The 13415-nt window shown below is 38.8% G+C and overlaps 1 protein-coding gene across 1 annotated transcript in view; it reads left to right on the top strand.

The window, feature by feature from the left end:
- The window catches only part of LOC103474984 (protocadherin-16-like), a 92412-nt gene extending 83504 nt beyond the window's left edge, over nt 1-8908 (top strand). Inside the window, exons 13-21 of the mRNA XM_008426328.3 lie at nt 80-289; nt 403-1269; nt 1353-1466; nt 1561-1772; nt 2481-2632; nt 2886-3016; nt 3321-3607; nt 3727-3868; nt 4855-8908. Of these exons, the coding sequence (XP_008424550.2) occupies nt 80-289; nt 403-1269; nt 1353-1466; nt 1561-1772; nt 2481-2632; nt 2886-3016; nt 3321-3607; nt 3727-3868; nt 4855-7439 (4700 nt within the window). The 3' untranslated portion in view covers nt 7440-8908. The remainder of the gene's footprint in view (nt 1-79; nt 290-402; nt 1270-1352; nt 1467-1560; nt 1773-2480; nt 2633-2885; nt 3017-3320; nt 3608-3726; nt 3869-4854) is intronic.
- Nucleotides 8909-13415: the final 4507 nt, after the last annotated feature.

The following is a 13415-nucleotide window of genomic DNA, read 5'->3' as shown; positions in this document are numbered from 1 at the left end:
GTGGGCTTTAAAATTCTATCAACACCAGATTGTTTGGTATTTATTACAACTATATTGTGTGTTTTTAATGATCTGGCAGTTTACGCAAAAGACGGAGGCCTCCCACCCAACTTTGCTAAAGCAACAGTGAAGATCAAGGTCCTTGACGTAAATGACAACGCCCCTGTTTTTGGACGTCTCTACTACAGCATAGAGGTGCCTGAAAATCTGGATGCGTTACCTCTGTTCACCCTAAAAGGCACAGATCCGGACGCAGGAGACAGTGGAGAGATTAGCTACAGAATTACAGGTGTTACTTTGTATTTAATTGCCTTTTTTGTTTTCCACATCTTTATTGTTATTTTTTTCTAGTTTAGGGTGACAATATTTAACTGTCATTATTAAATTTTTCTCTCTTGGCAGCTGGGGATCCATCTGGAAACTTCCACATTGACCGTAAATCAGGCGTGTTGTATACTTCAAGGCCGCTGGATCGAGAAAAGAGACCTGGGTATACTTTAACAGTTGTAGCTCAGGACAAAGGCAGTCCTCCGCTCAGTAGCAGCACCACTGTTGAAGTGACAGTTCTGGACGTCAATGACCACAGGCCACAGTTTGAAAGCAGCAGCTTTACTGCCGACATTTCAGAAGACGTCCCCATTGGCTCCCTGGTTCTGGAGGTCAGAGCCATTGATTTGGACAATGGACCCAACAGTCAAATCTTCTACTTCTTGAGCCATGGCTCTCAGAGCATGTTTATTATAGACCAGAACACAGGCCGCATCATCACAGCAGCACCCCTAGACAGAGAAAAAACCGCCTCTTACACCTTTGAGGTTTGTGCCACTGACTCATCCCCTGCCAACCCTCTAAATTCAACTGCTGAAGTGACAGTCTACATCCAAGATGTGAACGACAACGCACCGTTTTTCATTCAGGATCCACTTATTCTGAACATCTCTACCAGCAGCATATCTAATCGGCGAATCTTAGCCACGATGAGAGCTGAGGATAAGGACTTTGGGGCTAATGGATCTGTGTTTTATCGCTTTGCCAACCCTGTCAAAGGATTTACCATCAACTCACTAACAGGAGACATCCAGGCGACAGAAAAGCTTCAAACTCTCACCCAAACCCAAAGGACTTTGATAGTTCAGGCCATGGACCAAGGAAACCCTGCTCAGTCTTCCTTGGGAGTTGTTATCATTTATATTAGGGAGCAAAACTACAGAGGGATCCGTTTCTCTCGTACGGCTAGAGACGTCAGTTTGCAAGAAAACGCTGCTAAAGGTTTGAATAAACCATAATGTATCATGATGTAAACAGGAAGCTAAATTGAAATGTTTCAATATTGTGTGTTCTTGATGTTTTAGGCACAGCAGTGACAAAAGCTGAAGCTCAATATCCTGATGGCTCTAAAACTGGGATCATCTACAGCATTTTCAGTGGAAATAAAATGCAGTCCTTTGGGATAAACTCTATTACTGGTAGGTTTACTCACGGCTGCAAAAGGTGCGAGGAAATATTTTCCAGTCCAAGTCATTGATTAAGTTCTGATGTGAATGTTCTCCCGTGAACCAGGTGAAATTTGGGTGCAGAAATCCGAAGGACTGGACTTTGAGGAGACTCCAAAACTCCGCCTAGTGGTGAAAGCAGAGACAGCATCTTCCAGCTCCTACATGGCTGTCAACTTAATTCTACAGGATGTGAACGACAACTTACCCCGCTTCCAGCTCCAGAACTATGTAGCATACATCAAAGAGGCGCAAGGTCACAATTCTCCTATTATTCAGGTACAGTAGCCACCCTTTCTGATGTTTCTATTGCTGCATGGAGTTTAAAAGTGAATTTGAGTCGTTAAGCAGATTGGACAAGTTTCCTAAGTCTGAATATGGAATTAAAGTTTGATCCTCTTTTGTTTCATCTTTAAATACCTGAATTATAGACAAGACTTTTGGGAGGGAAATGGTCTTTTTATGTTTATCTATGCTGAGTTGATTAATCTTCTTTTGCTCATCCCAACCTTTTTTGATCAATTCATATTTTAAATAATTTAAGCTTGTCCAGAGCACAAAAGAATCAAGCAGCGCTTTATCAAACTGCTGGACCAGAAACCAACTTCACTAAAGTGATAATTTATGCTTTAGGTGGGAAAAGAGCAGCTAATAAAACCTAACCTGGTGAAGGTTTGGAAGTCAAATGTTCATAATGTTAAATAAATAAATAATTGCTGGAAAAACCTAGGAAATTGAATTTGGAAAAAAATAAAATAAAATTGAAACACAAACTGAGTTGGCACCTACGGTCAGATTAGAATAAAAAAAAAAAACATATTCCAATTCTAGAAGTGTAAATAGTTATTCATTCTTAATACCATAAAATGTGGTTCTATAAAATGTAATGAACAATTGACATCAAAGTTCAAGGTACACTAACACAATATTTGAAAATATTTATCTTAAAAAACATATTTCTCTCCAATATGGACATTTTCATTTCAGGTTGCTGCAGATGACCTGGACCAGGGTCAGAATGGTCAGGTGACATATTCCATCAGGTCATCATCCATGAGTGGTTTGTTCAGAATTGACCCGCTGACTGGCAGCATCACCACTGGTGCCATAATGGACCGGGAGATATGGACACAAACAAAGTGAGTTTATTGTCAGTCATTAGCTCTTCTTTCTATGTTAGGCTTGTCATAGCTTGAAGTGTTTTAAAGATAATAATTTTTTACTTAAGTACTCACTTAAATTTTAATGTATGTTCTATTCTTATAGTATTTTTCATTGAGTTTAAAGTAAAAAAAAATGGTTTGTGGTTGCTCTTTGTCTTGTTTGCTATGACGGTTTATCCGTCCAGGTTCAGCTGCAGTTCAGATACTGATATTAATTTTGTGGCACCAGGCTCGTTGTTGTGGCAACAGACCGGGGAACCCCACGGCTGGCTGGCTCCGCCACCCTCACTGTGATCATCGTCGACCTCAACGACAACAGCCCCATGATTCCTCTGCCTCGAGAGATCCGTGTGCCTGAGGGTAAGAATCTCAGTGGAAGTTAGTTCAGTGATCTTATCATAAAGCCTCGCATCATGCTCTCTGGCAGCTCGCTCACTGGAGCTCAGTGTTTAAAAATCAGACCCCTTTTTATGAAACAAGTTATTGCCAGTGTTTCTGCATTCATTTCCTGTGTCTTCAGTCAAGGCTTTTCAGAACCGGATATTTCTTCATGAAGGAAAAAAAAAAAAAAACTGTTTTTCATTATAGACTCTGCTTCATTTCAGATGCAACCTAACTGACTGTTTTTCTTTTTTCTTTTTCCCCATATCCCCTATACATATAGACACTCTTATTGGGACAGTTATCACTCAGGTCACAGGAAATGATGTGGACTCGGGACCCCCGCTCTCCTACACACTCCACCTAGATGCTGACAGCCAAGGCATGTTTGGAGTTCATCATTATGGGGGAGGAGTGTCTTTGACAGGGTCTCTCGACTATGAAGAAAGGACATGGTACACCCTAACAATCCGCTCATCTGACTCTGAACATCAAAGTGAAGCCAATCTTACTGTGCTGGTGGATGATGTGAATGACAATGCCCCTGCGTTTACTCAAGATTTGTACCAGGTAAAATTACCTTCAAACATGTTTAAACATACCTCTGTATCGCATCTGTTAGAGAAGCAAATTCTTGTTTGAAAGTTATCTAGACATTAGTTATAGATTTGCATTGTGCTCCTGAACAGGTGACCGTGTCAGAACACCTCGGAGCAGGCAGTGCATTGATCACCTTAACAGCCACTGACCGTGACTCTGGTGAGAATGGAAGAATTACCTACAGAGTAATGTCATCCACTAAGGGTGCTTTCTTCATTGATCCGAGCAATGGTAAGCATAATGTGTGCATATTATAAGTTTATAATAATCTTGCGCATGCTTTAACTGAGTCCTTTCCATGTTTAGAACAAGAAAGCAAAACATTTTTAAAGTTCTCCTTCAATAAAACATAGTATAAACCTAAACATGTTATTTAATCATTAGTTTTTATTAAAATTTGCACTAAAATGACAAGAGCTGCTGTAGCCTCACTTACTCCTGTCACTTTTTAAATATAATTAGCTCATTTGCCTCAACTCATTTTTATGCTTTCATCTTGTACCTAAACCTGATATAAACTCTACCAAATATAGTAATAGCATCATACATAAATATATATTCCTGATAATGAAGCTATCAGAGCAGCATGAGATCATGAAAATGTCCAATATGCAATAAGTTTGGTAAATGTGATGCGGACATAGAGTGCAATAAATAAACAAATGCTTAAATGTGCAGTGTGTAACTGTGATGCTGTTATATACAATAAATTGCACACTCCTCATATTTATTATTGCTATTTTGTTTTTGAGTAGTTATTGCTAGTAGCTGGAGTGCTTTGCAAAAGGATTCATACATCTCTTTAATAATTATGTGACTTGGAAAGCTGGATGGATATAATAGCAGTTTGCGGTAATCTTATGGCTGAATAACCTATTTTACAGATCAAGAACAAGAAATATTCTTGTTGTTGAGCTTATGTGTCCATTTACTTAACAATTTGGCATCAAAAAGTGTTTTTGGATTGAAAATGTTGCTTATTTTGTTGAGATATGGCTTTCAATTAAAATGTGACTAACTGCGATTTTTTAATTACAAACCCTGAAATTAACTCGATTAAAATTTTAATTGAGTCCCATTACTAATTCAAACATGAGCTTGTAATATGACTAAATGGGAAAAGGATCTTAGGGTGTGATGACTAGTGAAAGGCACTCTGTTGTTTACAATGAGCAACTTTTTTTGAAAGTTAATTAAAAACATCCCCTTTTTTGCAGGGACTCTTTTCATTAGCCAGAAGACAGAACTGGATTTTGAATATCCCACCATCCTTGTGGCAATTGAGGCACGGGACCATGGTTCTCCGTCTCTATCCTCCATCGCCACTGTCCAGGTCCAAGTGTCCGACGTTAACGACAACGCTCCCGTTTTCCACCAGTCGGAGTACAGAGCCACCGTCTCTGAAGATGGTCTTCCTGGATCAACTGTTCTCACATTAGAAGCTGTGGATGGAGACCTTTTCCGGGAAAACTGTGGTTTTGATTTTGCCATCGCCAGTGGCAACGCTGGTAATACCTTCCAGATTGAGAGCAGTGTGCACTTCTTGGAGGGCCGGGGATTCCAAACAGTTGGCAGCCTGATTCTGGTGGAAAAGCTGGACTTTGAAGTGGTCCCAACTTATAACCTGACTGTTGTGGTGTCAGATTGGGGGATCCCCCAGCGAAGCTCCAGCGTGCCCGTCCTAATCAGTGTTACAGATGCCAATGATAACCCTCCGACATTCAGTCGAACAGATTACAGTGTTGTGCTCAGTGAAGGTACAGCAATGGGGACGGAGATCTTGCATTTATCAGCCACAGATCCAGACTCTGCCCCCAATGGAGAGGTGCAGTACTCCATAAGCTCAGGAGATGAGACACATCTGTTTGAGGTGGATCGTTGGACTGGAGTACTGAGGCTGCAGAGACCTCTAGACAGCCAAACTCGGCTGTTACATATGATTGTTGTCCAGGCTACCGATGGTCAAGGCCATTATGCATTGACCGCAGTAAATATTGAGGTTAAAGACATAAATGACAACAGGCCTTTCTTCCCTCTCAAATCAGTAACTGCAAGTGTCAGGGAGAACCAGCCCCCCAATGCCTTAGTTACCATGTTGCATGCAGTTGACCATGACAAGGGAGTCTTTGGACAGCTGAAGTATTACATGTTAGATACCTCTAAAGATAGACAAGAGGACTTCTTCATAAATCAAACATCAGGCGAAGTACGGGCACGCTCTACATTTGACTTTGAGAAGGTCAACTCCTTCCATTTTGTAGCTGTCGCCATGGATGCTGGCAATTATTCTTCCACTGTAGCAGTACAGGTTTATGTCACCGGGGAGGATGAATATGATCCTGTTTTCATCTCATCAGACTTCTCATTTGAAGTGCCAGAAGGGGCAAGGAAAGGTCAGATCATTGGCAAAATACAAGCTAGAGATGAAGACGGAGGTGTGGATGGCGTTGTCCTTTACTCGTTATTGGAAAATTCTCCTTACTTTGAAGTCAATGAATCAACAGGAGAAATTGCTACAAAGATGGACAGCAATTCTAGGCATATAAGCCGATCTAAAAGAGAGATACGCCTGATTACTCTGGATGTGACCGCTCACAGCCCTCTAGAGACTTCTCGCACAGCCGTCGCCAAAGTTACCATTGATGTGAGCCATACATCTTTTGGCCTTAACACAGACATAAATATGCTGCTTGTCAGTGTCATTGCTATTTCACTTGGGACCATAATGATTCTAATAGTAATTGCTGTGGCACTATTTTTTGTGAGATTGGGACGCCACAAAAGGGAGCAAAGAACGCATAAAAGAAACACAATTTCAGGAACCCTGCTACATAATTTTGAGGAAACAAAACTAGCAGCAAATGAAATTATATACCATCAGGCACTTCCTGGGTACGCATCTGATCAGAGTGGTAATGTTGGGGGTCCATACACTCGTGGGGGATCCCTGGATCCTTCTCATTCCAGTGGCCGGGGCTCTGCAGAGGCAGCAGAGGATGATGAGATCCGAATGATTAATGAGTATCCTCGAGTGTCAAGCATCTCTTCCTCCATGCAGGAGCGTATATCTGCCAGAGGTCCAGACTCTGGAATTCAGCAGGATGCTGATCAGCTGTCAGATGTTTCCTGTGAACCACCTTTAGACTGGTTTAAAGGAAAGAAACTGAGCAGCACAAATAGTACTTTAATAGCTGGCCAGGTGCCAGTGTATAGGGATGAACGGGGTGGGTATGTGGGTGTCGGGCGAGGACTCAGCATCTCCCAGCCTAAAGACTATACCTTCCCAGAGGACGGGAAGCCTCCTGTGGACGGTTCTCTTACAGCCATTGTGGCCAGTGATGAAGAGCTGAGGGGCAGCTACAACTGGGACTACCTTCTTAACTGGTGCCCCCAGTTCCAACCCCTAGCTAATGTTTTTACAGAAATAGCACGTTTAAAAGATGAAACTGCTCCTCCTCATTCCCGCAGGTCATTTCATCATAAAGTAAAAGCAGAGTCAAGGATTGACCCTCCGCCTCTCATAACCTCTGTGGCCCACCCTGGGGCCAAAACTGTACCTCCAAAGCCTGCCATATCGAGGACTTTCTCTCACTTGGCCTCATTAAGAAGATCTCCAATCAGCGCTGAAGGCTCCATCTCCTCGGTCGCAATGTCTCCTAGTTTTTCCCCATCTCTGTCGCCGCTGGCAGCTCGTTCTCCTGCAGTTACACCCTTCAGTGTCTCACAGGGGCCCTCTGCCTCCTTGATCAGCACAACTGAGCACAGTTTTGAACACAGTGAGGAGGCAGATCTGCAGATTTAAATGTTAAACTGCTGGATTAAAACCCAGTCACTGCTGTTCAAAACTTGTGCTACTGTAGGACTGTAGGCTGCAACTTGAAATGCTAAGCTCTCTTCTGGTGTGTTTCTCAAGAGAACAAGTACACAGTGTTACATTCAGACCAAAAAGTTGAAGCTGTGGTGCTTTCTGAGACAAAACATCATTTACAGGCCAAAAAGGATTATGCCTTTCTGTGTGTGCTTGTGTGTTTTATGTATTTTTATTTTGTTGATCAGTGTTAATTTGCACATTGAGATGGAGATTTATACATGATGTCAATATTTTGTACAAAGTAATTGTTTATATTTTTGTACTTACATGTGGTTTCTGTCAAAAGCATTAAAGTGTCAAGGGGTAGAACACACCAGAATATATCTGTATATTTGTAGCTTGTACTGTATGTCCATACTTTATGTTGGTGACATTGTACATATTCTCAACCTTGTGGTTCAAATGAAGCTCCTCATCAAGCTTTTATGAGTTTAGGTATTTGTATGAGATAACTGTAAATATTTGTAGTAGAAGAGACTTCTTTACTTTCCTAAATGGAACTTCAGTCAGAAAAAAAGTGTTCTGTGTTCATATGTTCAACTGATAATAATGAATGTGAAAAGCTGAAATGTCCTTAACACACGCTCCTTTAAACTGTACAAAGGAAAGGAAAACATGACACCCATTGTACATTAAGAGCAACGGCTTTAATTTATCACTTTAAGCCTTACTGTTTTTCATGTTATATTGTGAAAATTGATAAGCAGGTATGTGAAAAATGGAAAAACACCTACTCTGTCTGCAGCGGAACCATTCCAGAAAATGTAAGCAATTCTGCTACTTTAACATTTTGGTTTTTTTTGTACTGGTAAAAACACAATAACAGGGCCATTATTTTACTCTAATTTGGGACATATCTTTTTTCTGGTAAGCCTTTGTGTACATTATTTAAACTTTTTATCATCAGCTAACAAATTTTAACATTTTTGATGTTTGATCTTCAAGCAGGAATGTTTCAGTTGTTTTTATGCAGAGATCTGATCACCTTCATGATTATAATGTGCTTTTGGCTTTTACAGAACAAGACATGTTCAAGTCTATTTCCTTAACTTTGTAGTTCCCCTACTTAGTTGCCAGTTTTATAGTTATGTTATCATCTAGCATTTAACTGTAACCTTATTAAAACAGGCCCAGAAAAAGAGGGGCTTGATAAATTATTTACAGTAATGTTAGAATATCCTGACCATGACAAAATAAGCACTACATATTTAACTGAATGAAGGCACCTTGCTTTATGTAACATTTTTATTTAACAGATGTTGAAAAAAAATTGTCATCTGCCTTCTTTTACGGTCAGTATTGAAGAGAAAACATAACAGAAAATACTGCATATCAAGTCTAAACTTGTCCTGAGTGATGTTTTAAGGAAAAAGTGCCTGATTAAAGTTCTTGATATCTCATTGTTGCCTCTGTTGCATTTTTCCAAGCTCACATTGATGGCCTAGAAATATCTAAACATATTTATTACATAATGTGAACTTGGGTTTTTCTGTGAGGCGTTGGCAGGGATTGCAGTCATAATACTATAATTCCATACACCCAAAAAATACATTAACTTATTACCAAAAATGTCTGGGTGTTTTTAGAACACTCAGTGTGTTTTGAACTGTTTTTAGAAGCAGTTTTGACCAAAATAGAAGTATAAGAACATGCTAAATGTGAAAGACAGACAGACATGCACTTTATTGATCCCAAAAAGGAAATTATGTAGCTGTCCGTAACTCCCATTCATACAAACCATAAAATGAAAGACCCACCGGCATAATAGGTGCCCTTTAAGTATGGTGTGTTCACTTGTGGTGGAAAAAAGATTGTTGTAAAAAAAAAAAAAGTCGTAAAATCATCCAATTTCATTCCTACGGATGGTTTCTCAAAGGATATCTGCTATTTAAGCTTTTATAAATTCTCCATTCCGAAACTCACTCGCTATCAAATATGACCAGCAAGAAAGTAGTGGCTCTTGAACACCTCACTGCAGGCTGCGTCCTAAAACAAATATAAGAAAAATCCATTTTCAACAAGACGGGATAGATTGGTTTACTTCAGCAAGGCAAAGTAAACAGAATCTAGTAGCAATTTGAGGACACAGACAAGCTATAGCTTCATAACCGGCTCAGGTTATGAAATAAGTTTTGTGGTCCAAATCTGGCATCAGAAGTCAGTGTATTTACAACAGAGCTCAGTTGATATGAGTAAGAGGGCAAAAGGCAAGTAATTACCCAAGCTTAAATTAAAGGCTGTGTGTAAATCGAATGAAGTCTATCATTTTCCCATCAACACAAGGTCAATACACAAAGGTTTGCATTTAGCATGCAATCTTCAGTGCCAGGCTGCCTTTTTGCTCATGCTCACTGTTGTGGCTTTCAGTGATTTGTCACTGCTGTCATGCCTATGTTTTAAAAACTGTATTCCTCAAGGTTAGAAATCCATGAAATAATGATAAAAAAAAATAATAGAACCAGTATACCTTGCCTTGACAAAGTACTTTTTTTAAGTTGTCACGCAATTGCAAAATTATTTGTTCTATTGGGATTTTATATGGCCGATCCACACAAACTGATCGTGAATTTTATTTAATTTAACAAAGAAAATGCCCCAAAATGGTATGCATTTGTATTCAGCTCTGTTTTACCTTGATACCACTGAATACAATCAAGTGCAACCAATTACTTTCAGAAGTCCCCTTATTAGTATAAAATGTTCACCTTTGTGTGTTTAATCTAAATACAGCTGCTCTGTGCAGGCCATCTTGAATGAATGAGCAGCACTCTGAAGACCAAGGGACACACTGTCCAGGTCAGAGATTACATTTTGGACATTTGGTAACACTCTATTTGATGGGGTGTGCATAAGACTGTTAAGACACTGTCATAAACATGACATAACATCTGTCATGAATATGAAGAAGTCTTTCTGAATGTTTATGACAGTTGTCATGGAGTGTCATTTGGTAAATAATGACACTTTTAATGCAAAGTTGCTCTAAAAGTTGCATTAAAAATCCATTAAAAGTGCCAACTTTGCATGATTTTGTAAATAATGACAATTTAATGCAAAGTTGGCACTTTTAATGGACTTTCAATGCAACCTTTAGAGCAACTTTGCATTAAAAGTGTCATTACTTACTGAATGACTCTTCATGACAACTGTCATAAACATTCATAAAGCAGTGATTCTTGAGAATAGGTACAAAATGGGTTTTAATTTTCCCATATTTTTTTTTTTTATTATTTCTCAACCTTATGTATGCAAATATGACAAATGTTTTGGAAATGTAAATATGCTAAGGTGCAGGCTCCCCAGTTGCAACATTTTTTAAAAAATTACATTTTTAATCGACCTGACCCAGAACTTTGTCATCACCATCTGACAAAAATAAATATAAAATGATTTTTAAAATACCCTATTATTGATATTTTTACTCATTTTACAGACAAATGCTTCTCAAAAAACAAAAAATATATTATTTAAAACAAAAAACAACAAAAAGTCCATCTGACAGAGTTGACAGTGCATGACGGAGTTGACACAGAACTGAAGTTGATGACAAACTAGTGAGTAAAATGAAAAAACTTGATACATGTGAAGTAATGCAATTTATGTAAAATACATTAAAATGAATTCATTGCACATTTGAGTGAGATTTGACAACAATTTCACTGAAAGAGTCAGAAAAACTGTGATGGAGTTTACATCTGACTGAGTTGACAAAATCCCAAACTACCTTAATTTATATGACATTACTCTGAAGGAGGCCATATTGTTGCTCATCAGGTCTATGAAGTCTTTATAATATACCAAAATTAAGCTTTTATTTCACAAAATTTCATCAGAGTTTTGTAAATTGTCAGTTATGGTGTTGACACATCATGGTTGTGACAAACAACTTAGGAATAAAAAGAAGAAAAAACTTAAGAATAACATAAGTTAACCAGAGCTAACTAGCCCTTACAGCAAAGGAAGAGAAAGGAAGTGGTCATGGGGTCCTCAGAAGTTCTGGTGCCCCCCAATAATGCATGATTTTTTTACATTCTTTTCATGTCTGATGGTGTTGACAAAAACTATAGGGACAAATTTCAATGGAGTTGGAAAATATATAAAATTATTTTTCATTCAATTTATTGATACTTTTATAATTATTTATATGACTATCCATCCATCCATCCATCCATCCATCCATCCATCCATCCATTTTCTCACACCCTTGTCCCTCAGTGGGGTCGGGAGGGTTGCTGGTGCCCATCTCCAGCTAACGTTCCGGGCGAGAGGCGGGGTCACCCTGGACTGGTCGCCAGTCTGTCGCAGGGCATATTTATATGACTACTTATACTTAATTGTCATAATATATAATTTTAGTATTTTGTTGTTGTTGTTTTAAATTGTTTTAAACTATTATAATGTATTTAGTTCTGCTCCTGGACAAGGGCTTTTACAGGCATCATTAACTGACTACAATGTTTAAAATAAAAAAAAATATTCAGCAAACATCAGGAAAATATACATTGATGTGTTCACATGACCCAGGTTTGTTTAGTCAGATATTTTTAAAAAATGCATTTTGTGTATATTTTATTCAAATGTTGTGCTTTATCCATAGGACCTGTTCTGTCCCTATTCTCAAGAATCACTGAAAGACTTCTTTTTGTTCATGACAGGTGTTAAGTCATGTTTTTGTCATGTTTTTGAGAGTGTCATGTCAGTCTTATGCGTCAAATAAAGTGTTACCGGACATTTTTCTAGCTTTGAATATTTCATGGACCACTGCCCACTTGATCATCCAAAACTGAGGAATACTGAAAATTTGCCAACACATGTTCGCTCATTTAAACAGAATAACAGGAGAAGTAGCTAGCAGGCTCATGGAATCTGTCAAAATGAAAAGTATTAATTGTGCTTATTACCAACAGAAAATCTTTAGATGTGTTGGTGACCATGCCTAGAAGGCGATGTGAAGGACACGGCAAACAACCAACCAAAGGCAGGAGGAAGGTCTTGACGCAGTCAGTCACATTTGTGTATGCTGAGCTCAATGTGTTAATGACAGGGATACAACTTATTGTTCCAGGAACACCTTTTATCTGCCGTTATTGGTGGCCATGCTAATTAGCCTGAGCATTCATGGTTAGACTCTGTTGTAGTAAACTAGGAGCAGTGCAGCAAAGAGCAAGGAGGAGGTGTGAGCAGCAGTACGCAAGGCGAAATGTGTGAAAAGCAATGCCAAAATACTGCTTTCTATCCATTCTGACTGAGCTTGGACTAGTTTGGAAAGGAAATTGATCAAAAACTGTCATTTTCTAGATATTCAAAACTGGTAGAGATATACCTCAAAACAACTATTAGTGAAAGTTTGCTCTGCCAACCATGCCAAGTTTTTCAGATATGTAAAATATATACATTCACCAGTTTTCTTACACCTCATGATAATGGACTGATTTGTGTTGGTCTATCACAAAAGTATCAGTGAAGTAAATTGATATTTTTCATTGTAATATAACTAAATGGGTGTTTTTGAGATACTGTGAGCTAGCTGTCGTAAACTATGAGCAAGCTGTGGTAAACTATATTGTAGAAAGAATATAGATATGGTACTTCTAGTTTTACATCATAAATAAACGTTGCTATTGATGATTATTTTTCAGTTTCTCAGTAAAGTGAGCGAGCAAGTGAAGCAATGGTTTGTGTAGCTTTCTGTGTTTATGATATTCATGCTTAAAGCTGTTTTCCACAGAACAAACATTCATTCTTTGAAATACTTAAACCTGTTGGAGAAGTGAGTGTTGCTACCCATGCTGATCAGCTGCACACTTTGATCAAGGAATATGCTGCTCAAGTCATTTCATGCATGTTGAGTAATTTTGCTCTGGTACCTGTGCTGCACACTTCCAAATGGATGCAACATTGTCTTTT

The sequence above is a fragment of the Poecilia reticulata genome, chromosome 13 (assembly GCF_904066995.2).
Source record: "Poecilia reticulata chromosome 13, P_reticulata-male-v2, whole genome shotgun sequence".
NCBI lineage: Eukaryota > Metazoa > Chordata > Actinopteri > Cyprinodontiformes > Poeciliidae > Poecilia > Poecilia reticulata.
Note: the sequence above shows the minus strand (reverse complement) of the source record. Positions and strands in the feature narration are given on the sequence as shown.